Below are 23,003 nucleotides of genomic sequence, written 5' to 3'. Positions count from 1 at the left end.
CTTTGGAAGTCTCTTCCTGAAAATAGGTGGAAGTAATGTCCTTTAACATTTTTTAGGGCTGACGTAGATAGATTCTTGTTAAGTGTGTGTGGACGTGGGTGGATGAGAAAGAGAAAAAAGGGAGTAGGTTAACAGGTAAGTGAGAAAGGCGGATTTGAAGTTACAAGTCAGATCAGCTGTAATCTTACTGAATGGTACAGCAGGATCAAGGAACTGAATGGCTTATTGACACGGATGTTTGTATCTAATCAATTGCAATGTCACAATATGCTAAATGCACAAATATTTGCATTTTTACATAAAGGCTTGAGAATACTTTGCAAAATTAGATTTATTGCTAGAGAGGATTATTCAGGTCAGCAAAATAAAACGTATTTGACCATATTTTTGGCATAGAATTCTCTCTTTAAAAAGGTGTTAGAGGGGATTATTTCATTCCATTGAGTAAACAATCAGAAATGTAGAACTTGGAATAGAAACTTACTGCACTTTCAAACCCTTTCAGGTTGGGAGTCAGCACTGGGTACCTCACATTTGGATACTTTCGGATTCCTTGCATCACTTCCTTCTGATCAGCCATCTACACAAAAAATAGCATTAGATACAATCTAATACAGAGTAGCTAAGTACAAGATTAGTCACTAAGAGAGGTCATGTTAAGGGCTGCAATACAACACTAACTACTAACATCATGAAATGCCATTTCCACAGGAAAATAATTTAACAATAATTATAAATTAATTAGTAAGACAACTTTCACTAATGCAGTGAAACATCCCAGGCACTTCACACATAGTATCAACCCCAAAATTTGGGAACAAGCTGCCCAAGTAGATACCAGTTCAGGTGAATAAAAGATTAGTCAAGAAGTAGACTTTAGAGGGAGCATCTTAAAAAGAAAGAGAGACCCTGACTTTCACCAGAATGGCAAAAGTGCCAGAATTTGTCAGGAATTACAATGTATTTGGGAGCATACAGGACTTATACAATTAATGGTAGGGCCCTGGGGTGTATTGCCAAACAAAGAATCTAGGGATGCAGGTGCACAGTTGCTTGAAAGTGGAGTTACAGGTAGACAGGGTGACGAAGGCAGCGTTTGGCAGATTTGTCTTATTGGTTAGAACACTTAAGTATAGGATTACAGAAAATTGGTGAAGCCACTTTTAGAATACTGTGTATTATTCTGGTAGTCCTTCTATAGGAAGGATGTTGTTAAACTTGAGAGCGTGCAGAAAATATTTACAAGGATGTTGCTGGGACTGGAGAGTTTGAGCTATAGGGAGAGGCTGAATAGACTGGGGCTATTTTCCCTGGAACATTGGAGACTGACAGATGACCTTATGGAGGTTCATAAAATCATGACGGCCATGGATAGGGTGAATAGCAAAGGTCTTTTTCCAAGGCTGGGGGAGTCTAAAACTAGAGGTCATAGGGTTAAGGTGAGAGGGTAAAAAGTTTTAAAAAGGACTTGGGTAACATTTTCACACAGAGGGCAGTGCAGAGGAAGTGGTGGGGTCATGTCTCCTCCTGATTAATGCCCATGGTAGATAATAGGTGAGTTGGTATTGAGGAGGAATGGAAAATGTTGGCAGGTGGGAAATTACAACATTTAAAGTGCACCTGGATGGGTATATGAATAGGAAGGATTTAGAGGGACATGAGCCAAATGCTGACAAATGGGACTAGGTCAACTATAAATGTCTGAATGTATGGTTGGTGTGGATGAGTCGGATCAAAGAATCTGTTTCTGTGCTGTATGGCCATGCTTCTACTTGAGTGGGATGTTTTTTGACACAAGGTAGGAACCAGTTAAGTGAAGCATTCTTGGGGGGCTTTGTTGAAGCAATTTCACTGTATTGGATATTTGGTTTGCATCAACGAGAGTGCCTTTTTCTCTCTGAATGGTGACATTACCAATAAACAGATAACTTATTTGCAGCTATGCCTCCTCCTGATTAATTACTGTGGGTGGATAATAGGTGGGTTGGCAATTGAGGTAGAATGGGAAATATTGATAGGTGGGAAAATGCATTGGCATGGGGCTATAAATAGCCATGATGACTGGAAGCAGATGGGATGTGATGAGTCATGGAAGATAAGCCATAACATGCATGAAGGGCATAGGTGTAGCTACAGGGGCAATTAATGGGGCACAGATGGGACAGCAAGGGGAAATGAGGAAATGTGATCGAGAGATATTTTCTATTCTAATCTTAGTTTTTAACCATTCTATTTAGTCCCAAAATCCCCATACAGGCTTTCCACAGGTCAATTTAGGAATTGGGCTGCCTCTTTGGCTCTTTCTTGGTCACCCACCTTATTCACAAATAAAGTCCAGTGTCTGGATCAAAAATCTGAAGCTTAGGTGGCTATTTTTTAATGGTTGCATTCATAAATCATAGTTTTTGCTAGTATTGCTTCCCCAATCCAGGAATGAAAAACAGGGCCAGAGAGTTGAAAACTGAACTCCAGAGCTTAAGGTTAAGACGACTGAAGACAGACATTTATTTTTATAAAGCAGAGAATCAACAATGGATATATTTTCTCTTAATCTCCTCTGGGCAAGATTCAATGCATATACAAGATGGAAAAATCTATTATATACGTACACAAACATTAATAATTTCAATTACACAGCATATTTACCTTTAAAACAGCACAGTGTTGTTTTTTTATCCACATGGCTGGAAAAGCAGTTACATTTGATGTGGAAGTTGACAATCCATTTAATAACTTCAGCTGAAGCAATCGGAATCATTGTGACGTTACAAGGAATGGATCTCGTAAAAATATTTGGGCTACAGTCTGACTCGAATGGCTACAATCACAATTTGAGCTGTTCCTCATGTTCCACTTGTAAAGCAAGTGGCAACATCTTCCCTGGCCTGTCCTCAAGCGGTTGATGGTTATCCAAATTTTCCAAGAACGATTGAATCCTGGGACTTCACCAATTGGATCTATTACTTGGTTTCTGCTGGTGATGTCTGCAGGAATCACACCATCAAGAGGAGAGGTGTCGGCAATTTATAGTGTACGGGTCATGTTCAAGAATTCACAATAAGATTTCAGACAAGTGCATGGAGATTTTGAGAAGTGTTTATGCGAGTGTCATCAGTGTAGAAACAGAAATCTGTACTGTGGTTGTTCATGTCCATAGACTGCTTAACTTTCAAGTCTGACAAACAGATATGCAAAAGCTGTTCAAGGTTAGTTCAAATTTCTAGCCCTGCTTACCTGAGGAACCCATTTTGGAGAGACAAAGCTTGTTGCTTCCACAACAGGCAACCCAGCCTCGGAGAGAAGGTTAATTAAGTGAATTTTAACATCAGCCGGAACAATGACCTGCAATTGGAAGAATTAAAAGTAGGAAACCTCTCAGGATAAAAATTCTATGCAAAAATAGCAGACAGAAATTCCAAAAAACAAAATTTCAGCAAAGACTGTAACATCTAAACCAACAACACTGACTTTTTCCTTGCTTGTTGTACTTGAGCCAATTCAATTTCAACATATGGTCTCCAGAATTGACACAGTGCATATTTACTAAGTTGCTTATCCTCAATCCAATGATATTAAACACTTTTTATCCAATAGTATGCTTTTGTGGGATTTAGAGATGCGACACTCAACTGTAGATTAAGGGCACAGAGTCATAGAGTTGTACAGCGTGGAAAAACTTTGCTCCAACTCATCCATGCCGACCAGATATCCCAACCTAATCTAGTCCCATTTACCAGCACTTGGCCCATATCACTCTAAACCTTTCCTATTCATATACTAATCTAGATACATTTTAAATGCTGTAATTGTACCAGCCTCCACCACTTCCTCTGGTAGCTCATTCCATACATCCATCATCCTCTGTGTGAAAAAGTTGTCCCTTAGGTCTCTTATATATCTTTTCCCTCTAACCTTAAACCTTGCCCTCTAGTTCTGGACTCCCCCACCCCAGGGAAATGACTTTGTCTATTTATCCTATTCATGCCCCTCATGACTTTATAAACCTCTAAGGTCACCCCTCAGCCTTCAACACTCCAGGCAAAACAGCCCCAGCCTATTTAATCTCTTCCTATAGCTCAAATCCTCCAAGCCTGACAACAACCTTGTAAATCTTTTCTGAAGCCTTTCAATTTTCACAACATCTTCGATAGGAAGGAGACCAGAACTGCATGCAATATTCCAAAAATAGCCTAACCAACAGCCGCAGCATGACCTTCCAACTCCTATACCCAATGCTTAGACCAATAAAGGAAAGCATACCAAACACCTTCTTCACTATCCTATCTACTTGCGACTCTATTTTCAAAGAGCTATGAACCTGCACTCCAAGATCTCTTTGTTCAGCAATACTCCCAGGACCTTACCATGAAGTGTACAAGTCCTGCTAAGATTTGCTTTCCCAAAATGCAGCACCTCATATTTTCTAAATTAAACTCCATTTGCCACTCCTCAGCCCATTGGCTCATCTGATCAAGATCCTGTTGTGATCTGAGGTAACCTCCTTCGCTGTCCACTACACCTCCAATTTTGGTGTCATCTGCGAACTTACTAACTGTACCTCTTATACTCATATCCAAATCATTTATATAAATGACGAAAAGTAGTGGATCCAGCACCGATCCTTGTGGCACTCCACTCGTCACAGGCCTTCAATCTTAAAAACAACCCTCCACCACCACTCTCGGTCTTCTACCTTTGAGCCAGTTCTGTATCCAATGGCTAGTTCTCCCTGTAATCCATGAGATCTAACCTTGCTCACCAGTCTTCCACGGGTAACCTTGTTGAGCACCTTACTGAAGTCCACATAGATCACGTCCGCCACTCTGCCCTAATCAATCTTCTTTGTTACTTCTTCAAAAAACTCAAGTTCATGAGACATGGTTTCCCACGCTCAAAGCCATGTTGACTATCCCTAATCGTTCTTGCCCTTTCAAATACATGTAAATCCTGTCCTTCAGGATTCTCTCCAACAACCTGCCCACCACTGAGGTCAAGCTCACCGGTCTATTGTTCCCTGGCTTGTCCTTACCACCTTCCTTAAATAACAGTACCACGTTAGCCAACCTCCAGTCTTCTGGCACCTTGTCTGCACTATCAATGATACAAATCTCAGCAAGGGGCCCAGCAATCACTTCCCTAGCTCCTCACAGAGTTCTCGGGTACACCTGACCACATCCTGGGGATTTATCCACCTTTAACCATTTCAAGGCATCCAGCACTTCCTCCTCTGTAATATGGACATTTTGCAAGGTTCACCACCTATTTGCCCACATTCTATATCTTCCATGTCTTTTTCCAAAGTAAATACTGATGCAAAATACTCATTTAGCATGTCCCCCATCTCCTGCGGCTCCACACAAAGGCCATCTTGCTGATCTTGCAGAGGCCCTATTCTCTTCCTAGTTACCCTTTTGATCTTAATGTATTTGTAAAAACCCTGTGGATTCTCCTGAACCCTATTTGCCAAAGCTATCTCATGTCCCGTTTTTGCCCTCCTGATGTCCCTCTTAAATATACTTCGACTGCCTTTACACTCTAAGGATTCATTCGATAACTCCTGTCTACACCTGACATATGCTTCCTTCTTTTTCTTAACCAAACCCTCAATTTCTCTAGTCAACCAGCATCCCCTACACCTACCAGCCTTTCCTTTCATCTTAACAGGAATATACTGTCTCTGGACTCTCTTTATGTCATTTCTAAAGGCTTCCCATTTTCCTGCCGGTCCTTTACCTGTGAACATTTGCCACCAATCAGCTTTTGAAAGTTCTTGCCGAATAACGTCAAAATTAGTCTTCCTCCAATTTTAGAACTTCAACTGTTAGATCTGGTCTATCCTTTTCCATCACTATTTTAAAACCAATAGAATTATGGTCACTGGCCCCAAAGTGCTCCCCCATTGACATCTCAGTTATCTGACCTGCCTTATTTCCCAAGAGGAGGAGGTCAGGTTTTGCACTTTCTCTAGTAGGTACATCCATATACTTGCACACAATTAACAAATTCCTCTCCATCTAAACCCTTAACACAACGTTCAAAGTTTGTGAGAAGATTTGTAGCTCGGGGTTCTGTTCACCGAGCTGTTCTCTGTTTGACTTGTCCTATAATAGTAGTGTTGTCCCAGTCGAACTCATGTTGCTCGTCAACCGTGTGTGTGGCTACTAAGGATAGCTGGTCGTGTTGTTTCGTAGCTAGTTGGTGTTCGTGGATACGGATCGTTAGCTGTCTTCCTGTTTGCCTATGTAGTGTTTTGTGCAGTCCTTGCATGGGATTTTGTACACCACGTTGGTTTTGCTCATGCTGGGTATCGGGTCCTTTGTCCTGGTGAGTTGTTGTCTGAGTGTGGCTGTTGGTTTGTGTGCTGTTATGAGTCCTAGTGGTCGTAGTAGTCTGGCTGTCAGTTCAGAAATGTCCTTGATGTATGGTGACATGGCTAGTCCTTTGGGTTGTGGCATATCCTTATTCCGTTGTCTTTCCCTTAGGCATCTGTTGATGAAATTGCGGGGGTATCCGTTTTTGGCGAATACATTGTAGAGGTGTTCTTCCTCTTTTTGCAGTTCTGGTGTACTGCAGTGTATTGGGGCCCTTTTAAACAGTGTCTTGATGCAACTTCTTTTATGTGTGTTGGGGTGGTTGCTTTCGTAGTTCAGGACTTGAACTGTGTGTGTGGCTTTCCTGTATACCTTTGTGGTGAATTCTCCGTTCGGTGTTCTCTGTACCATCACGTCTAGGAATGGGAGTTGGTTGTCTTTTTCTTCCTTGCTAGTGAATCTGATTCCTGCGAGTGTGGTGTTGATGATCCGGTGTGTGTTCTCTATTTCTGTGTTTTTAATGATTACAAAGGTGTCATCCACATATCTGACCCAGAGTTTGGGTTGAATTTGCAGTCAGACTTTTTGTTTTAATCTTTGCATTACAAAATCCCATGCAAGGACTGCACAAAATACTACATAAGACAAACAACTAGACAGCTAACGATCCGTATCCATGAACACCAACTAGCCACAAAATGACACGACCAGCTATCCTTAGTAGCCACACACGCGGATGACAAGCAACATGCGTTCGACCTGGATAACACTACTATTATAGGACAAGCCAAACAGAGAACAGCCAGGGAATTCCTAGAGGCATGGCACTCATCCACAGATTCTATCAACAAACACATCAACCTGGACCTAATATACCGGCCACTGCAGCGGACAGCTGGAACTGACAACCGGAAGCGGCAGAGACAAACCACTATAAATGCCAGAGGAAACATCACGAAGCGCTTCACAGGAGGCCCCTAAGCACTGAGGATGTCACCTAGACAGGGGGCGAAACGTCTGCAACACAATTCCCAGCTCAGCGAATAGAACCACAACAACCTTAATACAATGGCAGTCCCAGTGTATGTTTGTAAAGTTAAAATCCCCTCCCACTACCAACCTATTCTTCTTACAGATAACTGAAATCTCCTTACAAGTTTGTTTCTCAATTTCCCGCTGACTATTAGGGGGTCTATAATACAATCAAATAAGGTGATCATCCCTTTCTTATTTCTCAGTTCTATCCAAATAGCTTCCCTGGATATATTTCCGAGAATATCCTCCCTAAGTACAGCTGTAATACTATCGCTTATCAAATGCGACTCCCCTCCTCTCTTACTTCCCTTTCTATCCTTCTTCTAGCATTCAGTAAACTTGAATTAATAAATGCCTTTAAAGTAATGAAGCATTCAAGGTATTAAAATGTTAAGCAACTGTCTTTTAGTTAGTCAATTGCTGCATTACCTTAGTCAACTGGTTCATTGATAAAAAGCAACCAAAGATTTATGGCATGTTGCAAATCATTGCAGTTTATTTTTATTGAGCTAATTGCTTGTAACATTTCCAAATCTAGAAACAAAAATGCATACATTCCTGAAAATGTTCTTATTCTTGGTGGATTTTGAGAAATCAGTTTCACCAGGCATTTAAACCATTATTTGATTGTCATGAGCATTATGGCTAAATCTAACTTTGTCCACATCAAACCTCCATACCTGTACACTTTCAATAAAGTGGAGCAAGAAGGCACAAAGTGGGTCTCAGAAGAAGAAACCATGGACAGGTTCCTCCAATCCAGAAGAAAGCCAGGCCAATTATTGTCCCTCCATCACCACCCTGTTCTAGTCTGAATTGCCCAGTTACTCAAAGTATAGAGTCATACTGCATGGAAACAGACTGTTCTATCCAACTAATCTACACTGATCATGTTTCCAAATTAAACTAATCCCACTTGCCTGTGTTTGGCTCATATCCCTCCAAACGCCTCCTATTCATGTATTTATCCAAATGTTTAAAATGGTTGAACTGTGCCAGCATCTCACCACTTCTTCTGGCAGCTCATTCCATACAGAAACCATTCTGTGTGAAAAAGTTGCCGCTCATGTCCTTTTTAAAACTTTCCCCTCTCACCTTCAAAATATATCCAGAGTTTTGAACTCCCCCATCCTAGGGAAAAAACCCATTGCTATTCACCTTATCTATGCCAATCATGACTTCATAAACCTATTCAAGGTCACCCCTCAACCTCCTACGCTCCAGTGAAGAAAATCCCAGCCTGCCCGCCTAGTGTGATGGAGTACTCTCCATTTGCTTGGATGAGTGCAGCTGTGAGAAAGCTTGACATCATTTGGGCCTACTTGCTTGGCACCACATCAATTCTCTCAAACACTGATGCTCAGAAGTAGCAGTGTGGACCATGTACAAGATCCACTGCAGAAATTCATTAAGGCTTCTTCCAAACCTAAGACCATTCCATCTGGAGGGACAAGGGCAGCAGACACATGGAAACACTATCAATGACCACCAAGTTGTCACTCACATCCTGATTTGAAAATATATCGCCATTATTTCACTGTCACTGGGTCAAAATATGGAGTTCTCTCCTTAATGGCATTGTGGGTCTAAATACAGCACATGGACTGCAGTGGTTCAAGAAGGCAGCTCACCACCTTCTCAAGGGAAGATCGGGACAGGCATATGCTGGCCCAGCTGTTGATGCCTATATCCCATTACAGAATATTTTTGAAGTATTATGTATTTGTCTTCACAGTAGATTACACAGAATGCGTCCCAATAATTGTAGAAAATGAAAAGATAAAGGAAATGGAAGAACTTAAATGACCTCAATCACTGAGGAAAAAGTATAGGGGAAAACTAATGGGACTACAAGCCAACAAGTCTCTTCGGAAATAACAACTGTATTTTAAAATATTAAGAGAAGTAACTGCAGAAATACGGATGTATTAGATGTGACCTTCCACAATTTCCTAGGTCCTGGAAAGGCCACAGCAGATTGTTGATTTTCCAATGTAACATCTGTTTGAAGAAAAGAATGGGGTGGGGGATAAAACTGCAGGAGCCGATAGTGCAGCTAGACTAATAATGGAGAAAATGCTTATCCATTATTAAGGCAGCAATAATTGGATACTTAGAGATTGTGATACAGAGGGAAATAATATCTAACAAATGTCACGCTTTTCGAAGATGTAAAAAGCAAGTGGTTCAAGCAAAAGTAATATATGTCATGGATTTGGGTTTTCATAATACATTCGATAGGTTGCCATGTTATGAGAGTAGTTGAAAATGTGTTGCTGGTTAAAGCACAGCAGGTTAGGCAGCATCCAAGGAATAAGAAATTCAACGTTTCGGGCATAAGCCCTTCATCAGGAATGTTATGAGAGTATATTTGCAAGAATATATCATTGACTAATGAACTGAAGGCAGAGTCAGGATAAGTGGGTCATTTTCAACTTGGCAAACTAGAACTAGTGGAGTGCCGCAGGGATTAATGCTCAACAGGAACAATCCTTACAATCTGTGTTAATAATTTGGATGAAGGAATTGACTGTATTGTAACCATGTTTGATGAAGATACAAAGGTAGGAAATCAAGTTTGAAGAGAATACACCTCCAAAGGAATCCTGATAGGTTGTGAATGGGCAAACAAATGGCATGAGAAAATTTTAAATTGTCTACTTTGATATCCCAAACAGAGTGGAGTAGTGGTAATGTTGATGAATTAGTAATTCAAAGGGATAGGGTAATTTTCTGGGGGCTTGGGTTCAAATCTCTCCATGGCAGTTGGTGAAATTTAATTTGCTGCTCAATTTGACAGTGTATACTAAAAATGTAATAATGCAGAGCAGGATACCAAGAGGCTCAGAGGAATATATGGACCTTGGAGTGCTTGCCCACAAATTCCTGAAGCTGGCAGAGTAGATTAAGAAGGCATATGGGTCATTTGCTCTTGATCAGTCAAGGCATAGATTATGAGAGCAGGGAGGTTGGGCCATTAGAGTACTGTGTGCCATTTCAAACACATTATAAGAAGGGTGTGTTTGCATTCAAAGCTATTGGTCTGGTACTGGAAAGTGGGACTAATGGAGACTCAAAAGGCCAAAGGATGTCTTCTGTACTGTGTGATTGTTTAGTGCGCTTCCTGTGCAGGATTCATGTAAAATTGGGAATTGCTGTAGATTGGTTAGCTTGGTTAGAAATAAGAGTCTAGGTTAGAATGGTGTTGGAAAAGCACAGCAGGTCAGGCAGCATCCGAAGAGCAGGAAAATCGACACCTTGGAGGCTCCCTGCCTTCAGTCCTGATGAAGGGCTTTTGCCCGAAAAGTCGATTTTCATGCTCCTTGGAAGCTGCCTGACCTGCTGTGCTTTTCCAGCACCACTCTAACCTAGACTCTTATTTCCAGCATCTGCAGTCCTCACTTTTGCCTGGTTAGCTTTATTGACTGGGCATTTGGTGTGTAATGTACAGTGACAATAGTGATTGAATTTCCTTCCTCCAATCCAGTTCCTCAGCCCTCACCCAAACTCTATCCTCCATACCCACGCATCTCAGCTTTCCAATCTCTACCATTGCTCTTCCTCGACTGGTACAAATATTGGTAATCGTGGAAATACTGTTTGCTTACTATTGGATGTTTTTTCTCATTAAATCAATTCAATGTTAGAGACATTTTAGCAGTTGCTACATAGCAACGTAATCCCATCCTGCATCATCTTTCCACAAATTATTGTCACATTAATTTTATTCAATGGGAAGGGTCACTCAACCCAAAATGTTAAGTCTGATTTCTCTCCAGAGATGCTGCCAGACCTGCAGAGCTTTTTCAGCAATTTATGTTTGTGTTTCTGATTTACAGCATCAGCAGTTCTTTTAATTTTTAAATAAGATTTTCCTGGTTTGATGGGATTCCTCAAAAATGGGACATCTTGTAATTAAATTTCTCCTTAAATTGAGAATAAGGTATGTCTGCAGAAAACAAAACGGAAATCAACCAAAAAGAAGCAATAACAAATGTCAACTGGGCAACATCTTTTATTAAAATTATGGGAATGCAGTTAAATTTCGCTCTGATACTAGTAAAGCCATTCTTGCGAAAAGTTAACAAAATAACTGTTTCCATTTTCAACATTCAAAGTAAAGTTTCTACATAATGTCAATTACCTTCTCATTCTGTAGACCATCTCGGGGTCCAACTTCTACAATCTTCACTTGTTCAGGCAGAGATTGTGCCACAGCTGCACAAGTCTGAATTATAAGAAATTATTAATATCTTCCAATGTTTAAACATTGCTAGAAATATTCCTGAATTTTCATCTTGCATTCATCAGGACAGAAACACAATTAAAAAAAACTTTAGAAAGGAAGTATCAATTTATATAGCAATACAGGAGGGTGCCGATTGTTTGGCTTATGGTTGGCAGGGAGCTGACCTGCTTGGTTTGAATTTCAGTTAATAGACTCAGTTAACATTTCCTACTGCACCTACATGTCAAGAGACTTCTTTTTAGCAATGTTTAAGTTCTGTACTTCCAAGAAATTAATCTTGTTATTTACTACTTCAAGTTTTAATATTGTTTCTTGACCCTTTCACCAACTGGAACAGTTCCTCCACCCCATCTACTCTACCTGGCAATTTGAATATCTCTATCAAATCTCTTCTTTAAAGACAGCCTACTTGTCCATTATAGTTTTGTCAGCCAATATTTGAGTTCACTTTACTTTAGCCAGATTATTACCATCCCATTGAAATTGGTCCTCCCCAATTAAATTGCTTGTATTTTGGATAGCTCCTGGTCTTTTTATTTGGCTAACTTAAACCTAATGACACTCCAATCACTTTTCCTTAAGCGTTCATCTCCTAACAAATCCACTTGACCCACCACATTTCCCAAACGGAGATTCAGCAATGCCTCCTTCCTCATTGGAACAGAAACATACTGCTTCACAAAATTCTCATGAACACACCAGAAACTCTTTCCCCTATTTTACTCCTTACATTAATTATCCATATACACTGAGATAGTAATAAAGTCCCTCATTATAACTACTCTTTAACTTTTAACTATATGTAATTTCCTTACATTTTTGTTCCTCTTATCTTTTGCCAATGTTGGTGGCCCAAAGAGTATACATAACATTTTAATTGTACTGCTGCGGCTCTTAGCTATAACTAAATTGATTCAGGATATAAATCAATGTTTTGTGTCTTTTTTTTTCTGCTCTGCAATCCATGTTCATGGATCAGCTGATCAGCATGTGTGCAACATCCCAGTGGCTGCTTAGCCGTGTAGTTTAGAGGAAATGTTGTTTATCTCTTCAGGTGTTGTTTTTTCTCCAGCACAGTAATGCTCTGATTAATCAATGCTTCCATTTGTCTTTTTTTCCCTGAATACCTTGCATCCAGCAACATTTATTACCCAATCCTGCTTTGTTTCCATCCAGATTGCCATTACCACCACAATATGGGTGGCATGGTGACTCAGTGGTTAGCACTGCTGCCTCACCCGCTGCCGGGTGACTGTGTGGAATTTGCACATTCTCCCCGTGTCTGTGTGGGTTTCCTGCGTGGGTGCTCCGGTTTCCTCCCACTGTCCAAAGACGAGCAAGTCAGGTGAATTGACCATGCTTATCTGCCCATAGTGTTAGGTGCATTAGTCAGGGGTATATAGAGGGTAGCGGAATGGATCTGGGTGTGGTCGGTGTGGGAAAATATCTGTCACCCTGCCTTAACATAGTAGGCCCACACACAACATAGGAAAGCAAACTTGGCCAAACTATACCAGAAACACCCAGAATGCCTCAGCAGTGACCAAACAGGCTGACAAGTGAAACCAGACAGCACACACAGACAAGGGGAATACACTTCCCAAAACACACTAACAATACCAGGTCAACACAGCTGTCCCAAAGCCCAGAGGGCAGTCTCATAACACAGCAATACCAAAGCCACACAAAGAACAGGCACCACCAAGGACCTTGCACCCAGGACGGGAACAATGGAAACACCTTACTGTTTCAAAAGAGACATTCTCACCTACTTGCAAAGAGAACTGGAATCTCCTGATCCCATCAAAACTCATTGATACTGTTAGGATGTTGCATTGTATCATGAGTCAGGACATTCTTCCAATAACTGTTTTTCAATTATCATCATTGTAACTGGATTATTCAATTTCCAAATACATTATACCTTTCCCCATTTTAATTAACTTTATTGTACAAGATTCCTATAAAAGCTGGCTTCATCCTCAGGTCGAGGAAGAAAACCTTTGATCTACCTGTACAGACTGTCAGTTCTGTGTCGGCCTAGACAATTACTCTTCCAGTGATAATCGTTTGTTAATAAACAGCTGGTCAATTTCACCCCATTTGGTTTGTGTGGTCTCTGTTTTATTGGGCTAATTTCTCCAACGGTCGGTGTGGACTTGTTGGGCTGAAGGGCCTGTTTCTGTACTGTAGGGAATCTAATCTAATCTAATATCATATTCCCAGTGCTCCAAGAAGTGTGCAATTGGACTTGATAAGTTATCTCTATTCCTCTATCCACAGATGCTACCATACTTTGAGTTTCTCCAGCACTTTGTTTGTATTTCAGATCTCCAACACCCATAATACTTTGCTTTTATTATCAAATCCCCATATCTGCAGCTCAGATCACATTCCGTGTGTTCACTTATACACACAGTAAATCTAATTTGGACAAGATTGCATTTTTTCTTATTCTGACTATCTAATTTATTATTTAATATCTTGCTCTACTACAGTCTATCCAAATTCACTGTGCATGTTATTTTTTCTCTCAAAAGTAATCTCCTGGATCTCATTCGTCTGCGAAATCTGTGTATGTCAACATATTTACCAACGCCCTAAGGTAAACAGAATTGTCCTTGTACTTAGTTCAATACTATTGTTAGCCACACAACAAGTTCTGTACTTTTTATAAAGTAAATAAGAAAATTAGTTGACAAACATGCAGTTTCACTCAAGGGTTTGCAAATATGTTACTGCGTGTAAATGAGTGCACAAAAATACAAATAAATTAGTGAAGCTTTAGATAATTGTTGAAATGTTTTTAATGTAATAATTCAGAGCGGAATAGCAACTTCATGCTATCTGTTGAATTACAAAAGTTTTACAAACCAAACATAGTTAAAGTAAGCTTTACTTTAACATAACTTAGCAATGGTGTCTACCAAACACAGCATGTACTTTGTACAAATGAGTTTTTTGGGGGAGGGAAAAAAAAATCAATACCTGTATACCAGGGCACAACCAATTCAATTTCATAATAGACCCATGTTTTGGATGTAAGTTTGCTTGCTGAGCTGGGAGGTTTGTTTTCAGATGTTTCATCACCATACTAGGTAACATCATCAGTGAGCCTCCCGGTGAAGCACTGGTGGTATGGCCCACTTTTTATTTATGTGTTTAGGTTTCCTTGGGTTGTTGATATTATTTTCTGTTCTTTTTCTTGGGGGTGGTAAATGGGATCCAAATCAATGTGCTTGTTGATAGAGTTCTGGTTGGAATTCTAAAGAATTCTCGTGCTTGTCTCTGTTTGGCTTGTCCCAGTCGAAGTGGTGTCCTTCCTCATCTGTATGTAAAAATATTAGTGAGAGTGGGTCATGTCTTTTTATGGCTAGTTGATGTTAATGTATCCTGCAAGAAATCTCATAACTACATTGGACAAACAGGCAGAAAACTACCTACCGGGATACATGAACTAGCCACAAAAAGACATGGCCCACTCTTACTTGTACCTTTACATGCAGATGAGGAAGGACACCACTTCGACTGGGACAACACATCCATTCCAGGACAAGCCAAAGAGAGACACGCACGAGAATTCTGAGAAGCATGGCAATCCAACTGAAACTCTATTAACTAAAACATTGACTTGGATCCCATTTAATGCGCCTCTCCACCCCAAGAAAATGAACAGGAAATGTCATCACCATGACAAATGACATCATCAACCCAAGGAATCCTAAACACATAAATAAAAGGTTGGTCATACCACCAGTGCTTATACCGAGGCTCATGATGTTATTTAGTATGGTGACGAAACATCTGAAAACAAACCTTCCAGCTCAGCAAGCAAATTCACATCCAGAATCTCAACCTGAGCTACAAAAGACCTATGTTTGTTAACAGGGTAAAAGGCACAGTTGCTATGTTTTCTTCACTGCTGTCTGTTAGGCTGGTTCCCTAATTTAGGATTTGTATTACACATCTTGTAATAAAACAAAAAAAAATCAAACACGCAACACAAAATTAAAATAAGTAGCAAGGACCAAATACAGTTTATAACGTGGAAACTAAATTATTAAGTCCACATTTTGTACACAATTCTAGTCGAAAAGTGTGACACTGGAAGAGCACAGCAGGTCAGGCAGCATCCAAGAAGCAGGAGTTGACGTTTTGGGCCTAAGCCCTTCATCAGGAATGCCCGAAACGTCAACTCTTCTGCTCTTCAGATATTACCTGACCTGCTGTGTTTTTCCAGTGCCACACTTTTCAACTCTGATCTCCAGCAACTGCAGTCTTCACTTTCTCCTATACAATTCTAGTCGCCTTGCTATAGGAAAGATGTTGGTAAACTGTAAAGGGGGCAAAAAAGATGCACAGGGATGTCACCAAGACTGGAGGGTTTGAGTTATAAGGTGAGGCTGGACATGGCTGGGACTTTTTTCCTGGAGTGTGGGAGACTGAGGGGTGACCTTATAGAAGTTTATAAAATCATGAGGGGCATAGCTAAGGTAAACAGCCAAGGTCTTTCCCTAAGGGTAGGGGACTCCAGAACTACAAGTCATAGGTTTAAAGTGAGAAGAGCAAGATTTAAAAAGAGAACTGAGGGGCAACGTTTTCACATGGATGTTCCAGGGAAAATAGCCCCAGCCTATTTAGCCTCTCCCAGTAGTTCAAACCCTCCAATCCTGGCAACGTGCTTTCAAATCATTTCTGAAGCCTTTTAAGTTTCACAACATCCTTCCTATAGCAAAGAGACTAGAATTGCATGCAGTATTCCAATAGTGGCCTAACTAATATCCCATATAGATGCAACATGACTTCCCAACTACTACACTCAGTGAAGTGACCAATAAAGGCTAGCATACCAAACACCTTCTTCACTATTCAATCCATCTGTGACTCTACTTTCAAGGAACTATGAACCTGCATTCCAAGGTCTCTTTGTTCAGCAGCACTCCCCAGGACCTTACAATTAAGTGGATAAGTCCTGCCCTGATTTGCCTTTCCAAAATGCAACGACATATGTGTAGTCATAGAGATGTACAGCATGGAAACAGACCGTTCGGTCCAACTTGTCCATGCTGACTGGATATCCTAAATTAATCTAGTCACATGTGCCAGCACTTGGCCCATATCCCTCTAAACCCCTCCTATTTTTATACCCATCTAGATGCCTTTTAAATGTTGTGATTATACCAGCTTTGCTAAAACCAAACCTGTTATTATATCTGCAATTTTGGACCCATTCTTAAGGGTCCAAAAACATTTGATGTAGTACACAAATGTTCACTATGTTGATCCCCAGAATGACAGGCTATTCCACATTAAGAGGATGAATAAATTGGGCTTATATTCTTTGGTTTTTGAGAAGATTGAGGACTGACCTAGTGAAACAGTTAAGAGTTTGACAGGGTCAACATCTACGGTGATTGTTTCCATCAGCCGTGAATCTAAAACAAGGGGGAGCAGTCTTGATTAGAAGGAAATAATTTGGAGGAAAATTTTATCCATAATATCATAAGACATATGACTAGAGATTAAGCCATTAGGCCCATCAAGTCTGCTCTGCCAAACTTTCTCAACCCCTTTACACTTTCTCCCCATAACTTTTGATCCCCTTGATATTCAAGAACCTATCTATCTCAGTCTGGCCTCCATAGCCTTCTTTGGCAATAAATTCCATAGATTCACCACTCTCTTGCTGAAAGAAGTTTCTCCTTATCTCCATTCTAAAAGGTCTTCCTTTTACTCTAAAGCTGTGCCTTCAGGTCCTAGTGTCTCCTAACAAGGGAAACATCTTCCCAACATCCACTCTGACCAGTCCATTCAGTATTCTGTATATTGCAATTAGATTCCCCATATCCCTCTAAACTCCATCAAGAATAAACCCAGAGTCCTCAAATGTTCCTCATATGTTAGGCTTTTCATTCCTGGGACTATTCTTGTGAACCTCCTCTGAATGCTCCAGGAACAATACATCCTTTCTGAGATATGGGGCCCAAAACTGCATACAATACTCCAAACATGGCCTGACCAAAACCTTATAGTGCCTTAGAAGTATGTCCCTGCTTCTTTATTCAAGTCCTCTCAAAATAAATGCCACCATTGCATTTGCCTTCCTAACTACTGACTCAACTGCAAGTTTACTTTGTGAGAATCCTGCACTAGAACTCCCAAGTCTCTTTGCACTTCAGACTTCTGAATTTTCTCCCCATTTATAAAGTAGTCTAGGCCTCTATTCTTTCTACCAAAGTGCATGATCACACTTTCCCACGTTGTACTCCTGCCACTTCTTTGCCTACTCTCCTAAACTGTCCAAACCCTTCTGCAGCCTCCCAGCCTCCTCAACTTGTCCCTCTACCTATCTTTGTATCAAGTTAAAAAATCACACAACACCATGTTATGGTCCAACAGATTTATTTGGAAGTACTAGCTTTTGGAGTTCTGCTTCATCAGGTAGCTGTGGATCAGGATCATAAGACACAGAAATTAAACCAAAACATTAAACTATCATGCAACTGAAACAATATGTTGCTTAATATTTCATTTCAGTTGCAGGACACTAAACCTTTGCTATAAATCCCTGTGTCTTATGACCCTGCTTGACAGCTACCCGATGAAGGAGCAGTGCTCCAAAAGCTAGTACTTCCAAATAAACCTGTTGGACGATAACCTGGTGCTGTGTGATTTTTAACTTTGTTCATCCCAGTCCAACACCGGTACCTGCACAGCATATCTTAGTATCGTCTGCAAACTTAACCACAATGCCCATAGTTCCTTGATCTAGATCGTTAATGTATAAAATGAAAGGTTGTGGTCAAATTCATTTAAAATGCTGTCATTTTTAGGATTTCTCTGTCCCAGAGGATACCTCATATTTGAAAATATTTAAGGCCGAGTTCCACAAATTGTTGCTCGCTGAAAGAACTGGGGATATTGAGAGTAGGAAGGAAAGTAAAAGTTCAAGATCAGCCATGATTTTATTGAGAAGACTTGACGGTTATTCCGTTCCCCCCCCCCCCGCCCCCATCTCGTGTATACGTGCATTAAAATGTGTTTACGTCCCCACGATGACATTTATACAGGTTAACAACGTACCCTCCTAAATCCCGTCCTTTACCATCCGAGCAAATACATCAAAGGACACTAACAAACCACGCATCTCCTTTATAAACATATTACTCGGCGATCACTCACAGTTGTAGCTAGTGCACGGTGGAATGCAGCCGCTGCAGCAACATGTAACCGGGGCAACAACATCGCGGTTGCCAGCGCCGGCATTTTAACTCAGTCTCGGTTCATCTGAATTGAGCCTTGAACTCTGACCCTCACCAAATCCCGCGGCCGCTCCAGTTAAATCTCGCGAGATTCAGGGTAATCCGGGTCCTGTTGGCGGTTGCCCTGGATCCTATTGTGTTTTTGAACTTGTAATGTGGATGGGGATCATCAGGCATGAGTTTGACAATATTTCTTTCTATGACTCGATGTTAAATTTCATTCAGTAAAATTCCTGCGATGTGGCTTAGAATATTTTACAGCCTTGGAGGCGCCTTTACATAAAATGTTTTTTTTAAAACATCTCAACGCAACTGGATTAAGTGGTGTAACTGATTTTGTCTTGACAGCGCAAGGAAGCGAGCCATTTAAGAATCTAGCATTTATTTGAAGTAACTACAGATCCGGAATGCTGAGTCCCAAGTAGTGCCAAAAGACAACTTTTGTTCCTATTTATTCACAGCTTAAAATCCCAAAAATTTAACCGCTGGAGAGTTGCATCAGCTGTTAAACCCATGGATTCAGAATTCAACGGTTGCATCAGACATTGGGTTCAGGAGTTCACCATGAACTACGTCTTTTGAGAACGTTTCTCGGAGCCTGTGTAGTATGGATTCATCAACCAGCGTTTGCAGTGCAGTCCCCTGGCATAAGCAAGCCATCGGCCACAATGATAAAAAATATATCCCGAGACCTTCTACAACTGAGTATCCTTTGGCCAAGATTTTCTTTGGCTTTGCCTCCATCAGAAAGGCTTTGAAAGGTAATTTGGAGATTTGAGCTTCAACAGTTTGTCAAACAGCATGAAATCAGATTAAGCTATTGTTAGGGCTGAGTGAGAAGGGTTGAATCAGGTCGTCCCTTTTAACCTTCTCAGTTGGCAACAACAAAGATTTTTAATTTCTTTCAGCACATGGCTATATCACTATCCTTTAAAATATAGCTGACTAATTGTTCAAAATCAAATAGGAAGTTAACTAAGTTACAAGATCTCCTTGATCAAGAAAGCAGTTATATTACTAACCCTGAGGAGGAGAAAAATAATAAAAATGTGACATCAAACACATGCAAATACTGGTATAAACTTTTAAGAGGAGTTGTCAAATAAGGAAGATTAAGGAAAGGCAATTAGCACGCAGGCTTCTTATTCTGTGTCACAGAATAACATGAGATGTGATTCTGCAATTAATCAACATTCACTAGATAATGTAGAATGTGTGAGGAATCATGCACACAATTGAGAATTGCCAGTTGGGCTCACAGTAAGGCACACTATCATATATTGGAAATTACAATAGGGCCCTGGACAGAAAGAAAATATTCACACACTATGCTTGCTTCAATTAACAAAATGGATGACAGCTGGTATATGTCTCAGTTGACAGTTTTGGTGAATCATAAAATGTAAACAAAGCCTGGCTCTTAACTCTCAATCAGAATTAACATATGAATTCTCCATGGCACAGCCTCTATCAATTAAAGGTCATTTTTCAACTAATAAGCATTCTTTTTTTTGTTGGTTTTCCCCTTAAATTTGGATTTTTGTGAAATATCTTGATGAATGCAAGATTAAAAACTTCCACAAAATGTGTGTTTTTCAGCAACAGTTTTAAAAAATATCCTTAAGAGTGCTTGATGTGTTAGGTTATAACCGAAAGGCACAGTGGTTTAATTTATGTCTAATTCTCAGCAGTGGCAAAATCTGTTGATGTCCTTACATTGTTGGAAAATGGATGTTTTTTCGATTCACTTTATCACTGACATCTAGTGCTGAATTTTGAGACTAAGAGGAATAGGGAGGGAGAGCATGCTTACTTCCAGTGTTACAAATCCATTACCTTTTCTCTCTGCTCTGCTCCCAAAAGCTATTGTCTGAAAAATAGTTCCTTTTTTTGTGTCTGACTTCATTGTTTTTCCCAAACTGGATAATCTGCAGATGACTTTCATCCCAATACATAAACTTCAAATAGGAGACATACCTAAATGACTTGCCACTTTGATGCCATGTTGATTACAGTTGAGACTGGATCTTGTTTATTGGTGGCTTCATGAACTTGGCTGAACCTAATCAGGTAACCACAATGGCCATCTTAAGTTAGTGTTTCCCTTTACTAAAGCTAAATCACCCAACAGCACTGGCGATCTTTTTAGTCTTCCATGGGATGACAGCATCGCAGGCAAGCATTTATTGCCTATCCCAGGAGGTAGTTAAAAGTTAACCACTTTGCTGTGAGCCTAGAGTGCATGTAGGCAAGTCTGGGTAAGGACAGCAGTTTTCTTCCCTGAAGGGCACTAATGAATTTTCCTGACAACCAGCAATGGTTTCATCGTCACTATTAGACTCTTAATTCCAATTTTTTATTGACTACAAATTCCACCATCTGACATGGCAGGTTTCAAATCTGGGTTGCCAGAACATTACCTTGGGATGAACAGTAATACCACCACAATACCACTATCCTTCCCATGAGCTCTATTCCCGCTGGGGTGTTCTTGGGTTCTGCTCATGGTGAATGTCACAATGCTGTTAGTCAGATGTGCCTTCCGCGAGAGAACTCAAAGAAGCAATCTTGGCAGAGTTCGAAGTCCAAAGCCCCTCCATCCTCAAGCCCACCAGCCACCCAGTGAGAAGAGGTTGAATGTAAAATAGGGAATTTGGAGATCAGAATTCTGATTTGACATCCAATAGAATGCTAGTGCTGGGGACAAGGAGAATCCTGTTGATTCGACTGCAGGCACGTTGACGTAAAGATTATTATGATCAAGCAAAGAATGTTCATGTGGCCTCTCAGACAATTAATCGACCGGCAGATTTTCTTATTACTGTTCTTCAAAGGAAAGTGGGTGAAGAACGGTAACTAACAACTGCAGAAAGACGACACGCGGCAAAATAGATTTATTATACATTTACCAAACAAAAATTGGGAAAAAATGCTGTATCGCACATTCTACAGCATGACTTAAGTCACTCCCTTGCTGCGAGGAGAAAGTGAGGACTGCAGATGCTGGAGATCAGAGCTGAAAATGTTGCTGGAAAAGCGCAGCAGGTCAGGCAGCATCCAAGGAGCAGGAGAATCGATGTTTCGGGCATGAGCCCTTCTTCAGGAACTGGGCTTATGCCCGAAACGTCGAATCTCCTGTTCCTTGGATGCTGCCTGACCTGCTGCGCTTTTCCAGCAACACAGTTTCAGCTCTCCCTTGCTGCTACAACAACGTTGCACGAAACACGGTTTTAATAGCAAAGCAGAGCACTTGATGCAGAACATTTGTTCACAGATAAACCAGTCCAATTGCTTAGGACCATTAAATAATTTAAAATCAAGATAACCGCGCGTTTGGGAACAACAAAATACTAGCCGCTCCTGAAAACTGACTAAATGTCCTGTTTATCTTAATCAAAACGGAAATAAAACAAATTCGAAACAACATGAATTAAGAAGTAGCGGTGAAAATAGTTTGGCAGGAACGATACACTTTATCGAGTAAGAATTATATTAAATAGCCAAGGTTACCAAAAGTAATTCTACCAATTGTCAAAAGTAACAATATAACTTCGATGAGCAGCACCATCCAGCAACAGCGTTCGCTTGAATTCAGTGTGCGTCATGGTCGCCCTTAGTGTCAATGTTGTGTCAAATCAATGTAACTGTTATCTCCGCATGGTTTTCCTTCACGGGATTTTCTCACCTGTGTACAGACCGCTCCCATTCTTGCCACCACATTATTCCGATCGAAAATTAAACACCATTCAAGCCCTCATTCCAAATAAAAACGAAGCACAAGTAAATAGAGCTCCTGCCCTGACGTCAGGGAACTGAAACCGAGCACTTCCTATTTCAATTTGTTCAACGATTAGCTTCAGTTTTTCTTATCCTGTATTTTCCCAATTCGTTCAATTAAACACAACCCGACAGTTTGTGCAAGACACCAAAACTTGGAAGTGTTTTCCTGCTTTCCACCAAATTGAAAGGATGCAAAGACAAGTTGTTGATATCAGCATACCATGAAGCAGAAATCAACAAAATACTTTTAATATATTAGACTAGGATACCAGTTGAATTTTTCATTGTTATCAAGAAGAATTTATCTTTTGCAAAGTTTTCTGTAATTTTTAAATGATCGACAATTAAAGTCACATGCTTTTAAAA

At 40.4% G+C, this 23,003-nt stretch overlaps 1 protein-coding gene across 2 annotated transcripts in view; it reads right to left on the bottom strand.

Moving 5' to 3' along the window:
- Positions 1 to 22,665, bottom strand: part of hmgcl (3-hydroxy-3-methylglutaryl-CoA lyase) — a 32,961-nt gene extending 10,296 nt beyond the window's left edge. Inside the window, exons 1-4 of one of the 2 annotated variants that reach the window (XM_060847424.1) lie at positions 22,543 to 22,665; positions 11,491 to 11,574; positions 3,235 to 3,342; positions 485 to 580 (exon numbers count right to left, since the gene is read on the bottom strand). In XM_060847424.1, coding sequence (XP_060703407.1) covers positions 485 to 580; positions 3,235 to 3,342; positions 11,491 to 11,574; positions 22,543 to 22,563 — 309 coding nt within the window. In that variant the 5' untranslated portion in view covers positions 22,564 to 22,665. Of the gene's footprint in view, positions 1 to 484; positions 581 to 3,234; positions 3,343 to 11,490; positions 11,575 to 18,777; positions 18,908 to 22,542 lie in introns of those variants that run through there. The other variant, XM_060847423.1, reaches the window with a different exon arrangement.
- Positions 22,666 to 23,003: the final 338 nt, after the last annotated feature.

The sequence above is a fragment of the Hemiscyllium ocellatum genome, chromosome 30 (assembly GCF_020745735.1).
Source record: "Hemiscyllium ocellatum isolate sHemOce1 chromosome 30, sHemOce1.pat.X.cur, whole genome shotgun sequence".
In the NCBI taxonomy this organism is placed as follows: Eukaryota; Metazoa; Chordata; class Chondrichthyes; order Orectolobiformes; family Hemiscylliidae; genus Hemiscyllium; species Hemiscyllium ocellatum.
The sequence above is the reverse complement of the archived record's forward strand: the minus strand, read 5'-3'. Positions and strand labels throughout refer to the sequence as shown.